Below are 19,778 nucleotides of genomic sequence, written 5' to 3' on the forward strand. Positions count from 1 at the left end.
GGTGCTTGGTGAAAGGGCTTGCAGCATGACAAGCAGGGGTGACATTTTGACACCACTTTTTATGCTGTTCAGCAGAAGCTGTCCCCTCTCAGCTTTCCTCCCACATGGGAATAACATGCAGTCTGCCAGAGCCTGTTTTGAATTGCAAGAACACACCAGCTCTGTGTGGTGGAAATGAGTTTCAGGTTTTCATTCCAAACCCCTTTTCTTTATAGGGAGCTCTTCTTTTTCCTTCCCCCCCACCTCCTACCCCCCCTCTTTAAAAGCAATCGGATTTACAAAGGATTCAATAACCCCACAAGCAAAAACCTCCGTTCCCCCAGGCTGATGGCAAACACTTTCCCACATCCCCCCTGATTCTCCTCCCGACCCAGGGCTTCTTTTGGCTCAACTCGAACTTTGTTTCTGGTCAACCTTGGTGATTCTGCGATTCTGATTCTGTGATCTTCCACCAACCCGAACCCCTCCCCCAGCACCCCCACACCCCCCCCCCCCCGCCAGCTGCACTACGAGCAAGGGCTGGCGCAGAGCAATATGCATGAAGAGCTGTGCTACGGAACTCTGACTACGACTAGAGCCGGGCTGGCGGGGGCAGGGCTGGCAGCGCCGGGCTGGCGGGGTCAGGGCTGGCAGGGGCAGGGCTGGCAGGGGCAGCGCTGGGGGCCGGGGTCTATCGCCGCTGCCGCCACTGCCGAGCCCTCTGCCGGAGCCGCCGCACCGACAGGCTGAGAGGCTGCTTCCCAAACTTCCTCATGATCTCCTTGATCCTCGCCAGGTTGGTCTTGGAGATGGTGAAGTCGCACTGGGTAGCTCCCATGTCATAGCCAACCTCGCAGGTCTTGGTGGCCACGGCGTAGCCCTCAGCCTTCACACCCACCACGTATTCGCCCGGGTTGAGCAGGCGCCAGTAATCCCCGTCGGCTCCTGGGGGAAAAGAGAGGGCTTTCAGGAGCCTTTCTCCTTCAGGAGGGTGTCCATGGCAGTACAGAAGTGCCTGCACAGAGGCGATGACACCACAGGCAGCATCCCTGCATCCTCTCATCAAGAGGGTGCCAAGGAGGCCGCTCCCCATCACATGCAGCCCTCCTGGTCCTGCCTACCCCACGGCAAAACTCGCCTCAAACCTCTTTTCAAATGACAAAAGGACAATGAGCTTCACACTGCCTTCAGCCTGGTGAAAGGTCTGGAGCACAGCTCTTATGAGGAGTGGCTGAGAGACCTGGGGGTGTTCAGCCTGGAGAAAAAGAGGCTGAGGGGAGACCTCATTGCTCTCTCCAACTGTGAGAGGAGGTAGGGGTGAGGTGGAGGTTGGTCTCTCCTCCTAAGTAACAAGAAATAGGACAAGAGGAAACAGCCTCAAGCTGCACCAAGCAAGGTTCACATTTTGTATTAGCACAACTATCTTCCCCCAAAGGGTTGTCAAGCCCTGGAACAGGCTGCCCAGGGCAGTGGTGGAGTCAGTGTCCCTGGAGGCATTCAGAAGCTGCGCAGCTGTGGGGCTGAGGCACATGGCTTAGTGGTGAGCAGGCAGTGCTGGGCTGACAGTTGGACTGGGTGACCTTAAAGGTCTCTTCCCACCAAAACGACTCTGTGATTCTGTGAGACTTCTGTCATCTGAAGTCAGGAAGGCCCTGAGGCAAAGGGCTGCTCTGTAAAGGTTGGTGATTCCTAAGGGGTATCAAGGACCTTCTCCGAACTAATTCTAACTAATGGATCAAGAGGAGTGCCAGTGGGGTACCCATGCCACACTCATGACCCTGGCCAGATCACCTGGGCACATGTGTTTTGGTGCTGTTTAGGATGCAGAGTGTGAGACAGGATGTCAAGTCTCTTAGAGAGTCTCTCCTTCTACAGTGCCTTACACTGGCTTTTATCACGCTGATTTTCCTACAAGGATCAGTTCATCAGGGTGCTTAACCACTTGCTTACCTCCAAGACCCACCAACAGAGCTCCTGTAACCAGCTAAAATACCCATGCACGAGGCAGGATGTGTTTGGACAGTCCCCAGCAGTCTTTTTTTAATCAAGACTTTCCATTTTCTTCTTGTTTTCCTCCACAAATATCTCAGGTTCCCCAAGCCTACATGAGGCTGCTCTTAGGCTTCTTCCACAGGGTAAAGGTATCTAGCAAGTATGCTTAGCTGTGGGCTGGGAAAGGTGAAGCACTCAGACCTACCATTAGTTTTGCACTGTCCTGGGCAAACCCAGAGTGGAATGCAAAGGCATATTCAGGCCTGCAGCTCTCTATAAATAGAAGTGCAGCATCTCTGGGAAGGGGCTGGGTTGAGCTCTCTTAACACTGATGAGCACTGACAGCATTACTATCACTAGCCCTGGGTTGCTTGCAGCACAGTGTGCTGCACAAACTAAAGCTGATTTGCACACAAATGTTGTGTTTGGGCTGAGCCAGCCTCTGCTTAAAGCAATAGGGGCTTGATTTAAGGGCTGGCAAAACAAAAATCATCTTTGCAAGCAGCAAGCCTTAGAGAGAGCCATTGCCAGCTGTGCCCTGCACTCCCTGAATGCAGGTGTGACATCATGTGTAGGGTGTTAGTTCTTGTGTGCAACATCAGGGCAGTTCAGCACATCAGCTTGCTCCAGCTCTTCTTTCAGCCCCCTTACCCCTGCTGGGCTCATGGCCATCGACCAGACTTCTATTTGTCAGGGTACAGACATTTTTAGGAAGGGGTCTGTGAGAAGCTCTCTATTCAGTTCTCCCTTCTGCTGGGTCTGTGGCACCTCAACCAAAAGACAAAACATAAAACCTTCCCAGGTTTCTTGAGTCTATCCCTAAGGGCTCCTTTTGTAGCTGGAGCTGCTCTGGTGAGGCTACAGGGCTGGCAAAAGGCCACAGATCACCCTGTGCATGGCTGTGAACACATCCTTGCTGAGAGCCCCTGGAGTTCAAAACTGACCCACATTATCCCAGCACATTTATAGGCAGCTCATCACAACCCCACACAGGGCCAGGAAAGAAATATTTTCACACTCACAGACCACAAGGAAACAATTAGAAAGCTGGAGCTCAGGCTGCTAGCAGGATGCACTTTACCTCCTTCCCATTTACTACTGAGCAGACATTAGAACTTCTGTCAGCTGTCATGGCCCAGAGTTTAATCCCAGACTGAAAGGGGTTTGGTTTTGAAAGATCAGATTAAATGCAGGAATAATTTCAGAGCAGATGGCGAGAGAAGCATAATGAAAAATACAGATGGATTTAGGAAATAACAGGTTTGCTAGAAGAATGAAATCACAGGCTCCAGCAGGAGCAGGCTGGAGGCAAACTACATCTGTCTGCACCTGTTAGGTCTGGATAAGGATTGCCACGTCTGCTTGGAGGCAATAATCACGCATGGACTGACAGCAGCGCCGTGAAGCCGACGTGTCAGACAGCCCCGTAAACAGCCCAGCTAAGAGCAGCACTGGTGCAGCATGCTAGCACAGACCTTGGTGCAAGCACATGTCGTGTTTGCACTCCAGTGGGCCTGATTTTGCTCAGTTCAATTCATTATAAAGATCTGTCTTAATGCTTTGTTACAAAAGACTTCCCAGGAAAGGCAGCCGCAGTGCTGCTTGCTGTCACTTACATTTGCTCTGAAGAACAGGCAGCCAGCAAGGAGGCTGCAGTTGTAACAGACTAATTATGCTTAGCTTGGGCTGATGTTGTTAAATATTGCTGCTTCAAACTGCCTGGCTTTGGCTGCAGAATGTGTACAGAACCCAGATGAAACCTACCACAGTATGAAATTCCCTCTGACCATTGTGTGAAACTGATGTATGCAAAGCATCACACAGAAACATGAACCTGGCTGGAGCCTGGCTGTGACACAGAATTGTTTCCTAGAGGGAAAACGTGCGTTCCTGCATCAGTATTTGCTGTGAGACTCCCCAAAGGGGCAGCTGCAGGAAGGAATCCACAAAACTGCCTCTGCACCACCAGGGTAGGAGGTGTCTGGGTGACGTTTGGTCATCCAATCAATGAACTCTTCTCCAAAGGTTATCTCATAGAGCACAGTCCTCATCTCCCCATAGCCACATGGAATCACTCAGACTTAATCAATAGTTACATCTGCATCCACAGAAAATGGAATCATTTTCCACACAGCACTTACTCTCATGATCAATGCCTTCAATTAGCCCATTAATATCGTTAGCTTAGTGTCAGCAGCCTTCTCTGCACAGCAGATATATTGCATGGCCGGGAGAAAGTGAGGGGAAAGAGCAGCAAAATACTTCCCATGCCTTTTGTTTGGTTGGTTTTGGTTTTCTGGTGGGGTTTTGTTGGGGTGTTTTTGGTTGGTTGGGTTGGGTTTTCTGGTGGGGTTTTGTTGGGGTGTTTTTGGTTGGTTGGGTTGGGTTTTCTGGTGGGGTTTTGTTGGGGTGTTTTGTTTGTTTGGTTGGGGTTTCTGGTGGGGTTTTGTTTGGGGTGTTTTGGTTGGTTGGTTGGGTTGGGGTTTCTGGTGGGGTTTTGTTTGGGGTTTTTGGTTGGTTGGTTGGTTTTGGTCCACAGGGAAAAACCACACAAATTTTCTGCAGCAAATGTTCTCAGAGGGCCTTTACATATGATTTCTGTCTGTCTCTACAGGGTAGCCAACCATCCTAACTGGAGACCTTCCAGCTTAGCTGACTTGATACAAGGCTTGCATGAACAGTGGCCATTATTCTTCTCCTGTTTGGCCTATTTTTCTATCAAGCAACTGAGAGGTTTAACTGGATCCATTTTTCACTTTAAAAGGTGTAAATGAAAGAAGGCTGCTGACAATTTGCCTCCTTCCTCCGGTGCTATAGTTGTCATTTCAGCTTTTTGGCTCCAGCACACATCCTCTATTTCAAAGGCTTGATGAGACATACATTGTTATCTGTACAATATAGAACAAGAGAGGGCTTTCATACTCCCACCTACAAAGTGATTCCCAAACAGAGTGGCAGCCAAAACCTCTCATTACAAATGAAAAATCCAAAGGACTGAGATAAATACTTTTGGTGTTCACCACCAAGTGCAGATGGCCCTGAGCTGCAGAAGCTCAGCTCTAAGTCTAGACATAAAGAGCTGCAACATTCTCCCAGGCTTGCAAGGTGGGCTCTGGGATCTGGCACACTTATTGCACGTGCCACCAGGACTCCTTTCGGTGTACAGGTTTGCTGTTTGTAAACTCCTATTTGCTGTTTCAGGTGGCAATCTGAGAGCTGGAGATGAATCACCTATTGTATTTACTCAGCCCCAACCAGAGCAATAGATCAGTTCTGTTAAGAGAGTCATACAACCCACAGTTTGTGGCAGGCTTTCAAGACTGCCAAGGCTTCCAAGACAAGGGAAAGGCAACTGAGGATTTTAATTCCCTCTATCATTTCCCTGGGGTTGCATTTTGAAGTGTTTAAGGCAGAATCATTATTGGCTAATTAAATATCTGTCACTCAGTGTTCTCTTTTGCAGCAGAGACACAGTAGCACCAAAACAAAATTAATCACAAGCCAAGTTAGTTCAAGATTGGTTATTGGCTTGGATAATCTACGCTGGCAAACATTGAAGACCTGGATATCTCTTATCCAAAGCTCTGTGATAGTTCATAGCCTAACATCAGTCAGCAGCTGCCATTGTGTAGCTCAGTGGCAGAGCACATCAAAGTGACAGCAAAAGAAAGTCCTGGAATACCAGTTAGGATATAAAACCCAACAAACCATACCATCAGTGTTTCTGTTTGTAATGCTTAACCAAACCCAGAGGGTACAACAATATGAGTTGTCTGATGATTCACCACTCCGCCATAGCCACACAAGAGAAACCTCCTTAACCTGCAGCCAGCAGCACTTTGAGTGCAATCAATCACTGCAGGCTCCTGCTGACACCTTGTTTTGCTCTTTCTTTCCACAGGCTCCTCTCCTTGCTCTGTCCCTCTGTTGTTTCTCCATCCAAGGTGACTCTGTCTTAAATCACGGTACAGTGCCCTCACAAACACAGCAGCCCCTGGACACTACCCCACTGCTACCTGGCAACATCAATTTCCAGCTATTACTATTAATCTTGTAACTGACCAGTGTTTATCTAAAGCAGTTCTTTATTTAGTGCCATAACTACTTTCCAGGCCATTAACCAGGCTCAGAGTTGACTCTGGGAGCATCCTGCCACATGCCTGTGCCTGGCTCTAGATCCAGCCCATGACAGCAAACAGCCATTTGTCAGTGGTTTTAGCAACACACATTGGGAAGCAAATCCCTGGGCTGGCAGTCACCTGTGCAGGGCAGTGGCTCTTCTGAGCCCCATGAAATGATCTCCTGGGAAGCTCTGGTGCTTTGGCTCTTCAGGCTGTGAAACTCCCTTTGCCCTGCAGCAGCTGTTTCTCCTCTGGACACAGGTCCAAACCACATTTCCAACAGGCTCACAAAGCTGTAACTGTGAGCAGCCAGAGAAACGCTCTCTGCCCATCAAGGCCTCACTGACACCCTTGTTTGCCAGGGCTGGAATGCTTTTGGGTGAGAGCTGCACTACCTCTCCATGAGAAAAGGAGCAGTAAGAGTTCTGACACAGCTTTACTCAGGCTACTGATTTTGAGCAGCCAAAAGGCTGTTTGCTCCCAATTTAAAGAGGTGGGCAGAGGAAGAGAGGGGCCTGTGGGAAAGATGGAGACAATCTTTTCATCAGGGCCTGCTGGAACTGGACTTTAAGATAGATAAAGGGAGATTTAGAAATGCTCCAGGTCAGGCTGCACAGGGCTCTGAGCAAGCTGCTCTACTTGAAGATGTCCCTGCTGCCTGCAAGGGGGATTGGAGTAGATGACTTTTAAAGGTTCCTTCCAAGCCAAACCATCCCATGACTCTTGCCTACACAGCTGCACAATGGAAAGCAGTGGACTCCTTCTTCATGTGCCTCCTTCTGCAGCACTGCCCTTGGGCTATGCACCACCTGCTGGCTTCTCTCAGACGTGAGTTCCAAGTTGCAGTGAGTTCCTGTCCCTTGCTTTCAAGCCCCAGACCTGCTCATGTGCCCTGCTGCTCCGGGGGGTGGCGTTGGTGTTTCTCACCTGTGCGAATGTCGTGGTTAACGCCTTCCACCGAAATGACAGCGCTGGGGATCCCCTTCCCGTGCACATCCCTCACTATGCCTTTGATGCCCCGATGGACCTGGGAGAGGATAAACAAACAGCCCAGCAATCAGCAGCGCTGTCGTTAGGAAGACTCAACAAATCATTAGCTGGATTACACTTTATTATCTTCCCACTTCATCATTCATGCAACTGCAAAGCATCATTATTAACCCAGTGTCAGCCTCCCAGGCATCAGCTGCCTATGAATCAGCTTACAAATTCCTGAGGCATCGAATCCAAGAGATAGATAAAGGCAGCAGATAAAGCACCAGCCATAGGTGCTTCTCTTCTGGCAATGTTTGCCAGCAAGCTGGGCACTCATGTCAAATTTTAGCAAGCCTCATTGTTTCGTTCTGCTAAGTCAAGCAAACCTGTCTGAAGTGGTGTGCCACTACTGCCTGTAGGTAAAGTCCCTACCACAAATACTGATAATCATGCAATTCATCACCCAAGGAAAGACTCCGAAGCTTTACAGTGCCTTTCAATCTGAAAGGAGTGGTCAAAGGCTTCAGAAGCGCCTCCTGTGTCCGGTACCTGCTCCATGAAGACGATGAGGGACTCGCGGTTGTTCTCCCACTCCTCGGGCAGCTCACTCTCGTGGGGGGTACTTGTCACAGCCCACGTAGATGGAGAGCTCAAAGCAGTTTGTGTGCAGGTAGCTGAAGTCATTTATGCCTGTCAATAAAGGGGACAAGGGCAATGATTTGATAGCTGCTTATATTCCTGGAGGAGATCTAGCATTTGATGCAGAGCAATACAGGGCACTGAACAACAAGCTGGGCTCAGACCAGTTGTTCTCTGTCACATCCTGATTAACCTGTTGTGATCAGATAGTGTTGGATGGATAATAGGTTGGACTCGATGGTCTCAAAGGGCTCTGCCAACCTGTCTTGTCTTTTCTTTTCTTTTCTTTTCTTTTCTTTTCTTTTCTTTTCTTTTCTTTTCTTTTCTTTTCTTTTCTTTTCTTTTCTTTTCTTTTCTTTTCTTTTCTTTTCTTTTCTTTTCTTTTCTTTTCTTTTCTTTTCTTTTCTTTTCTTTTCTTTTCTTTTCTTTTCTTTTCTTTTCTTTTCTTTTTCTTTTCTTTTCTTTTCTTTTCTTTTCTTTTCTTTTCTTTTCTTTTCTTTTCTTTTCTTTTCTTTTCTTTTCTTTTCTTTTCTTTTCTTTTCTTTTCTTTTCTTTTCTTTTCTTTTCTCTTTTCTTTTCTTTTCTTTTCTTTTCTTTTCTTTTCTTTTCTTTTCTTTTCTTTTCTTTTCTTTTCTTTTCTTTTCTTTTCTTTTCTTTTCTTTTCTTTTCTTTTTCTCTTCTCTTCTCTTCTCTTCTCTTCTCTTCTCTTCTCTTCTCTTCTCTTCTCTTCTCTTCTCTTCTCTTCTCTTCTCTTCTCTTCTCTTCTCTTCTCTTCTCTTCTGTTCTCTTCTCTTCTCTTCTCTTCTCTTCTCTGTTCTAAACTGCTCAGTGTTAATATGTGTGTTTAAGAAAATTACTTCACGTTGCCAAGAGCAATTCTGTGCAGTGACTGAAGATGCAAATCAGGCCTTGAAATCACTGGAAACAAAATGAAATTAATCTTTGCCGCTGTGGAGGTCACCCAGTGCAGTGACACTGTGTACAACACTGCTGAAGAGCTTGCACTCACTGCAGTCCAAGGCATGTGCAGGGAACACTGGGGCTGGGTTCCAAAGGCATGTGGAGCTGTTTGGTAGCTGTGGTACAGACACTTCCCAGGGACTCTCTGGTATGGACAAGGATTAGAGGAATGCCTTGTGAATTTCCCCATGAACAGTATACAAGGCCAAGGAGTAGGGGGATCAGGAGAGAGATGATGGGCAGCTTCAAACTGTGATGCAGCAAGGAGATGCCACCCACATCAAAGGACAGGTGGGGCAGCTCTCTGCCACCAACATATTCTGAGTCACCCTCAGGTCACACATTAAACACACAGGGGTTTAGGAGAAGAAAGTGTTCTGTGTTCACCTGAGAAGTAAAGGCACAGAGAAAGGGGAGTAAGCTATAAAACTGCATCTGTGTAGCCATGGAATTCCAGAGGACAAAAATATAGGAGACATCTGTCTTTGGATCTGGAATGGCATTTGGACCAGGCTTGACAATGCAGGTGCCAGCTGCAATGGAAGCAGCTCTGTCTAATACACCCATCTGCAGCACACAGCACTCTCTTCCCTTCGGCTAAGCACAGAGGCTCCGAAGCCATCTTGCAGGTGGGAGGCCCAGCTCAAAAGGAAACATCCTTTGAGGTTTAGTCTGGAGTCCAAGGTGTAAGGAATTGAAAATGGAAGCAGCATTCCAGCACTTTCCCCAAAGACCATCTTGGAAATCTTGCTATAATGTGAGAAATCAGGATGCAAAGCATGATGAGAAACAGGACAAAGCCATGAAACAAATCAGATGAACCAAATCCAGTGTGCAGCTGTGAGTAAGAAATCAAGAGACTGCTCAGCAGCCCTACTGCACTTCATCCATTAGGGTGACAGCTGTTGGCAGCACAGCCAATGTCCTCTTCTCTGGATCGATTCATAATCATCTTTCTAATAGCACTTAGGAAAATTAAGCTCATCAATTGGATAATTAAGCAGCCAAGCTACCATTTAGAGGTTCATTTTAGTATTTGCAGAGATAGATGGAGCTGTGTGGTCAGGCATTGCCCTCAGTCCTTCCCCCAGCACTACTTCCCTCCTGAAAAAGTACCTGAGTCAACTCTTTAAAGGCTGCTGAGCATTGCCACTACCTGGGCCAAGGGGAAAGCCTTTAGGCTGTGCACCAAAGTCAGACACAGCCCTGCAGTGAAGCTGCCTGCAGGTTGCACACAAGCTCCAGTGAAACAGGGTCTGCACAGACACATTCCCCCCAGCTGCTGCCCTGCTCTGCTGGCAGTGAGGTGATGGCAGAGGCACTGCTCACCTCAGTTCCACAGAGCATGTTAACCAGCCAAGGTACTCACACAAGCAGAAGATTTTGAGCAGAGCTGTGCAGAATGAACCTGGTTCCCAGTCTGTACCCCTGTTAAATGAGTGCTTCTCACTGGGCTCCCCTGCAAACCGATGCTTTGGCTGCACCACAGCACACAGCTTCCCCCTGTGCTCCTTCACAGGGGTCAGGCTTAGGCACAGAGTGAATGCTGCAGGCTGTAGTTGATTTTGGCAGCAGAAATAGCTGTGGAGCCCATGCACAGCTGAAGTGTAAGGCTGACCAGGGCTTTTACAAAGAGGACAGTGGCATGCACCAGCTTTTGGTGGCATGTTTATACAGCTTGAAGTGGATGTGAGTGGGGGCTGCTCTGTGTCTCAGCTGACCAAGCTGGAGGCTAAAATTATCATTTTCTTATCCAAGGGTCACTGGAATCTCTCCCTGCTGTTACTGCCCTGGCTCTGACACCAGCTACCCTTTGGTGTTCAGAGGCAATTCTCTGCTGGCACCCTGTGAGATGGCAAAGGCCTCCCCCTCCTAGTGAGCCTGGACTGGGTTGGTTTTCTCCTTGGACATACAGAATCCATAAAACTAGATGAGCACTTTTGGGAACCAGGAGTAAATGAAATGGTGACTGCTTGCTAACAATGCAGTCTGCCTCAGTTCTCTCATACCTGATGAGAGGCAGTGAACAGACTTTCAGCTGGGGGAATACTCCTCATGGGATCAGGTTTCACCACCATTGCCCCTGCAGTGTACACCAGGCAGTGATGCTACTACCATAGCCAGCAAGGCTTGCTGGAGAGTGGCGAGCCACTGGGACAGGTTTGCCTGGAGCAGCTGTGGATGCCCCCTCCCTGGAAGCGTTTGGGGGCAGGCTGGTTGGGTCTTTGAGCAGCCTGGTGTAGAGGATGGTGTCTGGAGGAAGCAGACTGGATGATGGGCTAGCACAGCTCTGGTTCTCAGGAGGGAGAGCTGTGTGGAGCGCTTGTTCAGGAGCGATGGGCAGCTGCTCTGCAGGGCAGTTGGACTGCATGCTCTCTGGAGGTCCCTTCCAACCCCCAGCGCCGAGGTCCCGTGCCACCGAGATCCTCCCCCCGCGGCTCCGCGCCCCCTTACTTCCAGCCACGGTGTGCCAGGAGGCGCCGTTGACGGTGCCGTCCTCCTTCTGGAAGTCCTGGGTGTGGCAGGCCCTGCGGCGGGCGTCGGCCATCAGGCGGTGCGTGGAGGCGTAGGAGTAGGCCAGCCAGCGGAAGACGTGGTCGTCGGGGGTGGCCGTGTAGTCCTGCGTCTTCCAGGCCGACCGCGCCATGTCGTAGGGGTAGGCCACCACCAGCTCCCCTCCCTGCAGGTTGCCCCCCAGCACGAAGGGGATCTTCTCCATCCAGGCTATGATGGCCCTGGTCTCCACCGCCACCTGGGGAGCAAGGAGAGCAGCGGCTTTGGCGCAGCCTCTGCGCACCCATCCTGCTCTGCAGCCCCGCTGCCGGCTGGGGAGTGGGCAGCCGGCAGGAGCCACAGCCAGGGAGCAAGGAGAGCAGCAGCTTTGGCGCAGCTTCTGCGCGCCCATGCTCCTCTGCAGCCCCGCTGCCGGCTGGGGAGTGGGCAGCTGGCAGGAGCTGCAGCCGGGGAGCAAGGAGAGCAGCAGCTTTGGCGCAGCTTCTGCGCGCCCATGCTCCTCTGCAGCCCCGCTGCCGGCTGGGGAGTGGGCAGCTGGCAGGAGCTGCAGCCGGGCAGCAAGGAGAGCAGCGGCTTTGGCGCAGCCTCTGCGCGCCCATCCTGCTCTGCAGCCCCGCTGCCGGCTGGGGAGTGGGCAGCCGGCAGGAGCTGCAGCCGGGGAGCAAGGAGAGCAGCGGCTTTGGCGCAGCCTCTGCGCGCCCATCCTGCTCTGCAGCCCCGCTGCCGGCTGGGGAGTGGGCAGCCGGCAGGAGCTGCAGCCGGGGAGCAAGGAGAGCAGCGGCTTTGGCGCAGCCTCTGCGCGCCCATGCTCCTCTGCAGCCCCGCTGCCGGCTGGGGAGTGGGCAGCTGGCAGGAGCTGCAGCCGGGGAGCAGGCTTCGGTGACTGACAGCCTTGTGTGGGGAGCCACCAAGGCCCCATCAACAGGAACAAACCCCTCATGACAGCAAATCATGGAGCAGGGGCAGCACAGAGACACAATGGCTCCAGGTGGAAGGGACCTTTAGAACCATTCAGTTCAGCCCCCCTGCCATGGGCAGGGACACCTCCCACCAGCCCAGGTTCTCCAGACCCTGTCCAACCCAGCCTTGAACACTTCCAGGGAGGGGAGAAGGGAACCTGGGTGAGGGCAATCCCAATCACAACTACAGGCTGAGCCACGAGTGGATTGAGAACAGCCCTGAGGAGAAGGACTTGGGGCTGCTGGTGGATGAGTGTGAGACAAGAACAGCACAGAAGATCCACCTTACCCTGGGGGCTGCATCAAATGGCCAGTGGGTCGAGGGAGGTGATTCTGCCCCCCCTGCTCTGGGGAGAGGGTTAAGGTTAGATGCCAGATGCCCTTCAACAGTGCCTTTGAACCCAAATCGTTCTACCTGCTGCTGCCTAATAGTTTGGCATCAAGTCCTCCAGGTTCTTTCCACAGCCCAGGGAAAAGCGGGTGCTGCATGAAACAGTTTCCTTCCTAGGGGCTGCCTCTGAGCTGTGGGGCTGAATGACACTTCTGAGGTCCATTTTTATTTCCATTGACCAAAGTGAGTAGCTCAGGTCAGCCCTGCAGCTTTACCCACACCTTTCCCTCTTTAAGCAAGCCCCAGCCTTTGTGCTCCCCTCTCTCTGCTCTTACTCACAGTGGCATTTTCAGACAGGTACCAGTCTGGGATTGGGATGTGATGGTTTGGAACTTTTCTTTTACTCTTCTTCTGGTCTTCTGACTCCCACAGCAAAGAGTTTAAATCAGGGAAATTATTGTTGATATCGATCCCATCCTGAGTCCATCGTCCTAAAGACCAGCCCCCCAGTTCTGAACCCTGAAAATAACAAAACAAACCAGCCAGGTAATTCAGAACAGCACCTAGGAGCCCTCAGCAGAGTGTTTGAGGATGTGTCAAAAGCAATTCCACACAGAGGAGCGACAGGATGCGTGATTTCTTTAGCTGAAAGGGATAATTAGCTTTTTATTGTTAATAATGTGTGTGAAACCTTGAATGAGGTGAAGCAAAACCCAAGGAAAACTCCCTGAGGTTAGCCCAGAGGTTCTGGTTTGTTTTCAAGGTTTCTATTCAAGACTGGCACTCCCCTGGGTCTCACATTCCCTCCCAAGGCTGTGACTGTGACTTCTGTGTCCCAGTCTTCTACAGACTGCCCTGGAAGATTTTCCAGTGCATTTGACCAGCTCCTACAGTTTTTCCTCCTGCTGTCTGTCTGCATTGTTCCAATGTCCAGCACCCTGCACTGCCCTTGCAGCTTTGTGTGCAGGAACATGAATTTTCACATGCTTAGCTTGGTTTCCCAGGAGAAACAGACTTCAGGGATTCTCCATAGTGGTGCTCCCACTGACCTGTGCACCTCAGCAGGGTTTGTTCTGGCAGCCTTTGCAAGCTCCCTTTCCACACACAGCTCCCTGCTAGCCAGTGTCAGGTGGGATACTCTTCCTTTCAGCTTTTCTTCTGGGTAGGATGTTTCAGAGGCTGCTGAGTCCCCTGGGTACCAGCCCTCATGAACCAAGGGGTTCAGGAGGGTTGGACCTACTTCAAACAGGAGCTCTTGAAGGCACAGGAATTGGCGGTTCCCATGTGCCGGAAGGCAAGCCGGCGGGGAAGGCGACCGGCCTGGATGAGCAAGCAGCTCCTGGAGGATTTAAGGGGGAAGAGGAGGCTGTATCACCTTTGGAAGGAGGGGAAGGCTTCTCGAGGTATGTTCAAGGAAGCTGTTAGATTATGTAGGAATAAAATTAGGGAGGCTAAGGCCCAGCTGGAACTGAAGCTGGCCACCTCAGTCAAAGATAATAAAAAGCATTTTTATAAATATATTAACAATAAGAAGAAGGGCAGGAAGAACCTGAACTCCCTAGTGGACCTGGAGGGGAACACAGTTACTGAGGATGAGGATAAAGCTGAGGTCCTGAACACCTTCTTTACCTCAATGTTTAACAGCAAGGCAGGAGTTCAGGACGAGTGGTCTCCGGAGCTGGGCGTTGGGGTCGGGGAGCAGAGTAATACCCTGGAAATCCATGAGGAGTTAGTTCGGGACCTGCTGAGCCACTTGGATATCCACAAGTCCATGGGACCAGATGGGATCCATCCTAGGGTGCTGAGAGAGCTGGCAGATGTGCTAGCTAGGCCACTCTCCATCATTTTCCTCCAGTCCTGGCTCACTGGTGAGGTCCCAGATGACTGGAAACTGGCCAACGTGGTCCCCATCCACAAGAAGGGTCGGATGGAGGAACCTGGAAACTACAGGCCAGTCAGCCTGACCTCAGTGCCAGGGAAAGTGATGGAGCAGATTATCCTGGCAGCAATAACTGCGCACCTGAAGGATGGCCAAGGGCTCAGGTCCAGCCAACATGGATTCAGGAAGGGCAGATCCTGCCTCTCCAACCTGATCTCTTTCTATGATCAGGTGACCCGCCTGGTGGATGTGGGGAGGCTGTGGATGTGGTCTACCTAGACTTCAGCAAGGCCTTTGACACCGTCCCCCACAGCAAACTGCTGACTAAGCTGTCAGCCTGTGGATTGGACCACTACACTCTGTGCTGGGTTAGGAACTGGCTGGAGGGCCGGGCCCAGAGAGTGGTCGTGAACGGTGCCGCATCCAGCTGGAGGCCAGTCACCAGTGGTGTGCCCCAGGGATCAGTGCTGGGCCCTGTCCTCTTCAACATATTCGTTGATGATCTGGATGAAGGGGTAGAGTCAGTCATCAGCAAGTTTGCAGATGACACCAAGTTAGGGGCAGATGTTAGTCAATTAGAGGGTAGAAAGGCTCTGCAGAGGGACCTCGACCGACTGGAAAGATGGGCAGAGTCCAATGGGATGGCTTTCAACAAGTCCAAGTGCCGAGTGCTGCACTTTGGCTATGGCAATCCCATGCAGAGGTATAGGCTGGGGTCGGAGTGGCTGGAGAGCTCCCAGACAGAGAGGGACCTGGGTGTGCTGATCGACAGCCACCTGAATATGAGCCAGCAGTGTGCTCAGGTGGCCAGGAGGGCCAATAGCATTCTGGCCTGCATTAGGAATAGTGTGGCCAGCAGGAGCAGGGAGGTCATAGTGCCCCTGTACTCTGCTCTGGTTAGGCCGCACCTTGAGTACTGTGTCCAGTTCTGGGCTCCTCAGTTTAAGAAGGACATTGAGACACTTGAGCGTGTCCAGAGAAGGGCAACAAGGCTGGTGAGAGGCCTTGAACACAAGCCCTATGAGGAGAGGCTGAGGGAGCTGGGATTGTTTAGCCTGGAGAAGAGGAGGCTCAGGGGTGACCTTATTGCCCTCTACAACTACCTGAAGGGTGGTTGTAGCCAGGAGGGAGTTGGCCTCTTCTCCCAGGCAACCAGCACCAGAACAAGAGGACACAGTCTCAAGCTGCGCCAGGGGAGGTTCAGACTCGAGGTGAGGAGGAAGTTCTTCACCGAGCGAGTCATTCATCATTGGAACGGGTTGCCCAGGGAGGTGGTTGAGTCATCGACCCTGGAGGCGTTCAAGGGGAGATTGGACGTGGCACTTGGTGCCATGGTCTAGTCATGGGGTCTGCGGTGTCAGGTTGGACTCGATGATCCTCGAGGTCCTTTCCAACCTAAGTGATACAGTATCACAGTACTGTATACTGTGATACTGTTTGCTTTCACTTATTCTTGCTTCATTTGTTTAGTTGAGGGGCTTGTACAGTATGGTATTTGAGAGCAAGAGGGGATGACAGCAGAAGCCTCTTTCACTCATCTATCGAAACTGGATCATCGCTCGGGGTGCAGGCGAGCAGCTTACCGCTTTGTAGGCCTTGTCGTAGCCGTCGGGGTTGACCGAGGGCAGGAGGTGGATCCTGGTGTCCTCAACCAGGTGCACGATGCGAGGGTTCCCAGCCAGGTATTCCTGGCACATGAACTGCATCAGCAAAAGGATGAGCTCACGGCCAAGCACCTCGTTCCCGTGAGCTCCCGCGATGTACCGGAATTCTGGCTCTCCTGTTGGAAGCGCAGGGAGAGAGTCAGGGCAGCAAACCAAACATCTGACCCCATTTCCCCCGTGTCAGCCAGCAACACTCACTGCAGGAGAGAGGGGGAAATGCCTGACCTGAGCAAGTGACAGCTGAAAACATGGCTGTGCAGGAGCACATCATTACTCTGTTGCCATTTCAGAACAGGCTCGGTGATGTCTGAAGCCACTGTGAAAAACCTCCCAAGCCCATTTGCCATGAAACAGATGTTTGATGATACTCACAACTTCAGCATGCTAGAGGTAGATCTGAACAGTTCTGATAGTCTAAAAATAACCAGCAAAACACGTTGCTGGTAGTTCTTTGGGACTGGTGGTAAGGCTCTTCAAAGAGAGCCTCGAAAGGCACCACAGAAGCAGCCTCTGACTTCACCCTCCCTTCACTAACCACAGCCCAAGTTTTTGTGGCAATGCCAGCGACGAGCAGTGTGAGCAATCTGGCATTGCCACAAGTTCACATGTGTTTGCCAGGCTTACATTAAATACCACAACACTGGCACTCCCCTACAGACCCCTTCAGAGGTGGTCATAGTATCACAGTATCAGTCAGGGTTGGAAGGGACCACAAGGATCATCCAGTTCCAACCCCCCTGCCATGGGCAGGGACACCCCACACTAGATCAGCCTGGCCAGAGCCTCGTCCAGCCTGGGCTGAAACACCTCCAGGGACAGGGCCCCAACCACCTCCCTGGACAACCCATTCCAGGGCTTCACCACTCTCATGGGGAAGAACTTCCACCTCACCTCCAGCCTGAATCTCCCCAGCTCCAGCTCCATTCCATTCCCCCTAGTCCTATCACTCCCTGAGATCCTGAGAAAAGCCACGTAATGGAGCTGCCCTCGGTCTGGACGACACTTGCAAGCAGCAGCTGGACAGACCCAAACTGAGCGGGCTGTGGCCTGTGGCTGCAGTCGCCCTCCCAGTTTGCCTGGCCCTTTTGCGCTCCTTGCATGTGCTGTGCAGTACTCTCAAAGCCAGCTAAGTGGACAGGGCAGCTGAGTCATGCTGGTGTTACCACCTGAGATCCAGAGATGACAGTCTAAGGGCAGTCCCAAGCCTGCTGAGACACCCCAGCTATGGCGTGTGTCCCTTATGGCAAAGCAGAGGCAAGCTTGAGGAGCACATACTGCACTCAGCCCGGGGGGTTTATGGGCAGGTTCCTTTACTCCAGCAGTGCCATCTTTATTTTTCTCCACAACAGAACCACAGACTGAGTAAGTTTCTGTTCTGAAGAACACCACAGTAGGATATTGTATCTCAAAACCCAACAGTGAAAGATGATTTGGGAGATGTGACCTCTCCTTGCTTGCAGTGCAATCTCCCCGTTAGGGAAAAACAAAGGGGGAGGGAAGCTAAACTTCTATCCCAAACTACACAAATCCCCACAACTGAAATCCATTCCCCAGCATCAATTCACTTTCATTTTGTCATCACAAAGAATGAAACTCAGTATCATTATAGAGTTTGATCCCACATCCAAGATGCCTTCTATTTGTGTCCCCCCTCCTCTGCCCAGTTTAGAAACACAGAACTCAAGTTCCTCCCACGTATGTTTGAGATCTTTGCTGCCACAGATAGAATTCCACCAGTGACAGTTACTGCAGATACAGAGAATAAGGAGAAAAAAAAGGGAAAAGAGCCAAATCCCAGCATCCTTCAGCAGATTTAGTTAGACTGAATCCTAACCAACTTCGTGCTCTCCTGGGTTGTCCGAAATCTCCACGGCATACAGCTTGAGTCCTTGGTTGCTTTTCCCAATGTTGTAAATCCTTGTGATGTTTGGGCACATTCTATTCACAGTTTTCATCAGCTGCCAACAAGAGAGCAGTTAGATTCCGAGTTAGATAACACAGCATCCAAACACATCCATTATTAATCATTGCATTCCTAGCTGGCTAGGGCTAAGCCTCTCTTCTGGCTGTTTCTGAGCTGCAGAAGTTGTATCTTCAGCTCATGAACGGAGGGCTCTGCTGTCACACAAGGTGTTTGTTCACCTGGAAAAAGCTGAATGCTGCCTGCTGAAGCACCACAGTGTAGGTGAGGTTCAAGACCTTTCAGGAGAGGTATTTGCTGCATTTGCACAACGTGAGGGAAAAGCCCAACAGGAATAAAAGCAGAAAAAGATATCTCCTGCTGTGCTGCCAGGAGGTAGTTTTAAAGCATCTGGCAGTGGAGAGTGATCAGCCAGCTGGACACTCCTTCCTGCAGCACGCTGTCACTTACTGCAGCCAGGGCTCCCCAGGGAGGGGCTTGAATCCCCATCCCTGGGGGGGTTTGAAAGACACAGAGACATGGTGCTGAGGGACATGGGTCAGCAGCAGCCTTGGCAGAGCTAGAGATCGGCTGGACCCCACCATCTGAAAGGCTTTTCCAACCAAAAGGGTTCTGTGATCCTGTAAGTGGCTTAACATGACCCAGAGTGTCAGTGGCATGGCCAGGCACACACAGTACAGGTTGTCACAGACAGCCTCTGCCCAGTGAAACAGATTTCTCTCTCCTTTGCCCTGTGCAGCAGAAGGTTGTTCCAAAACAAATGAAAAAGAAAAAAAGAAGGCAAAGCTCCATTTGAACATTTGAACACTTTCCATAGTGACTTCTGGAGACACCTGCTGCTGCAGAGCCAGAAACCAGCCCCATCAACATCATTAGTTAGGGCAGTGTTGATGTGGTGAAAACGGTGAGAGAGAGAGAACCTGAATGGTGTCACAAACACAGCAGGATCTATGCCTTCAGCAGACAACAGATCCCCCAGACTCTGCTTGCCAAGCTTCAGTACAACCAGAATTGACAAAGGAAATGCCACCAGCCTGGCTGGATGCTCCTGCCAGCAGCAGCCAGCCCAGCCACTGGTGCTGCAGATATTGCAGGACAGTCAAAATATAACCAGATAGCCTCAGTGCTTATTGAAGTGCATAGGGAAGCTGATGCCTAAGGGCACAGTCTTGTTTGAAGTGAGGGAATGACACAGATGTCACCCAGAGGAGGATATCTGGAGCCTCAGTTGTGCCACTAACAATCACTTCCTCAGGGCATTCCAAGTGAATGCTGAAACTTACAAAGAAGGCTGAAAATTCATGTGGTAGTGACAAGAAGTTATTGCAGATAGCTTTAATCTGTCTGGAGCTTTTCATTGCAAGATATTAAAGAAAGAAAGAAGGACTTCACTGCAAACTGGAACCCTGGGGACTGTTAATTAGGCAAGCTTATTATAAGCAAGGGTGCATGCATCACTGAAGAAATATGGCAGCACAACAGAACTCTTTGCTTGCACAGAGCTAACCTAGAAGTGATATTGGATTATCCCAAGGCTGATCAGTTAAAAAATGCAACCCTTAGGCATGTCCAATTCCCATGCCACCATTTAGAATACATAGAATAAACCAGGTTGGAAGAGACCTTCAAAATCATCGTGTCCAACCCACCAACCAATCCAACCCACCCAAACACCTAACCCATGGCACCAAGCACCCCATCAAGTCTCCTCCTGAACACCTCCAGTGATGGTGACTCCACCACCTCCCCAGGCAGCCCATTCCAATGGGCAATCACTCTCTCTGTGTAGAACTTCTTCCTAACCTCCAGCCTAAACCTCCCCTGGCGCAGCCTGAGACTGTGTC

At 50.8% G+C, this 19,778-nt stretch overlaps 1 protein-coding gene across 1 annotated transcript in view; it reads right to left on the reverse strand.

The window, feature by feature from the left end:
• Positions 1-496: 496 nt before the first annotated feature.
• Positions 497-19,778, reverse strand: part of CPXM2 (carboxypeptidase X, M14 family member 2) — a 77,367-nt gene continuing 58,085 nt past the window's right edge. Inside the window, 8 exon segments of the mRNA XM_068140468.1 lie at positions 497-924; positions 7,020-7,119; positions 7,617-7,685; positions 7,687-7,757; positions 11,121-11,418; positions 12,810-12,989; positions 15,933-16,129; positions 17,848-17,971. Coding sequence (XP_067996569.1) covers positions 671-924; positions 7,020-7,119; positions 7,617-7,685; positions 7,687-7,757; positions 11,121-11,418; positions 12,810-12,989; positions 15,933-16,129; positions 17,848-17,971 — 1,293 coding nt within the window. The 3' untranslated portion in view covers positions 497-670.

Source organism: Melanerpes formicivorus, unplaced genomic scaffold (assembly GCF_026170545.1).
Source record: "Melanerpes formicivorus ecotype bairdi unplaced genomic scaffold, bMelFor1.0.p_v2 SCAF_6, whole genome shotgun sequence".
In the NCBI taxonomy this organism is placed as follows: domain Eukaryota; kingdom Metazoa; phylum Chordata; class Aves; order Piciformes; family Picidae; genus Melanerpes; species Melanerpes formicivorus.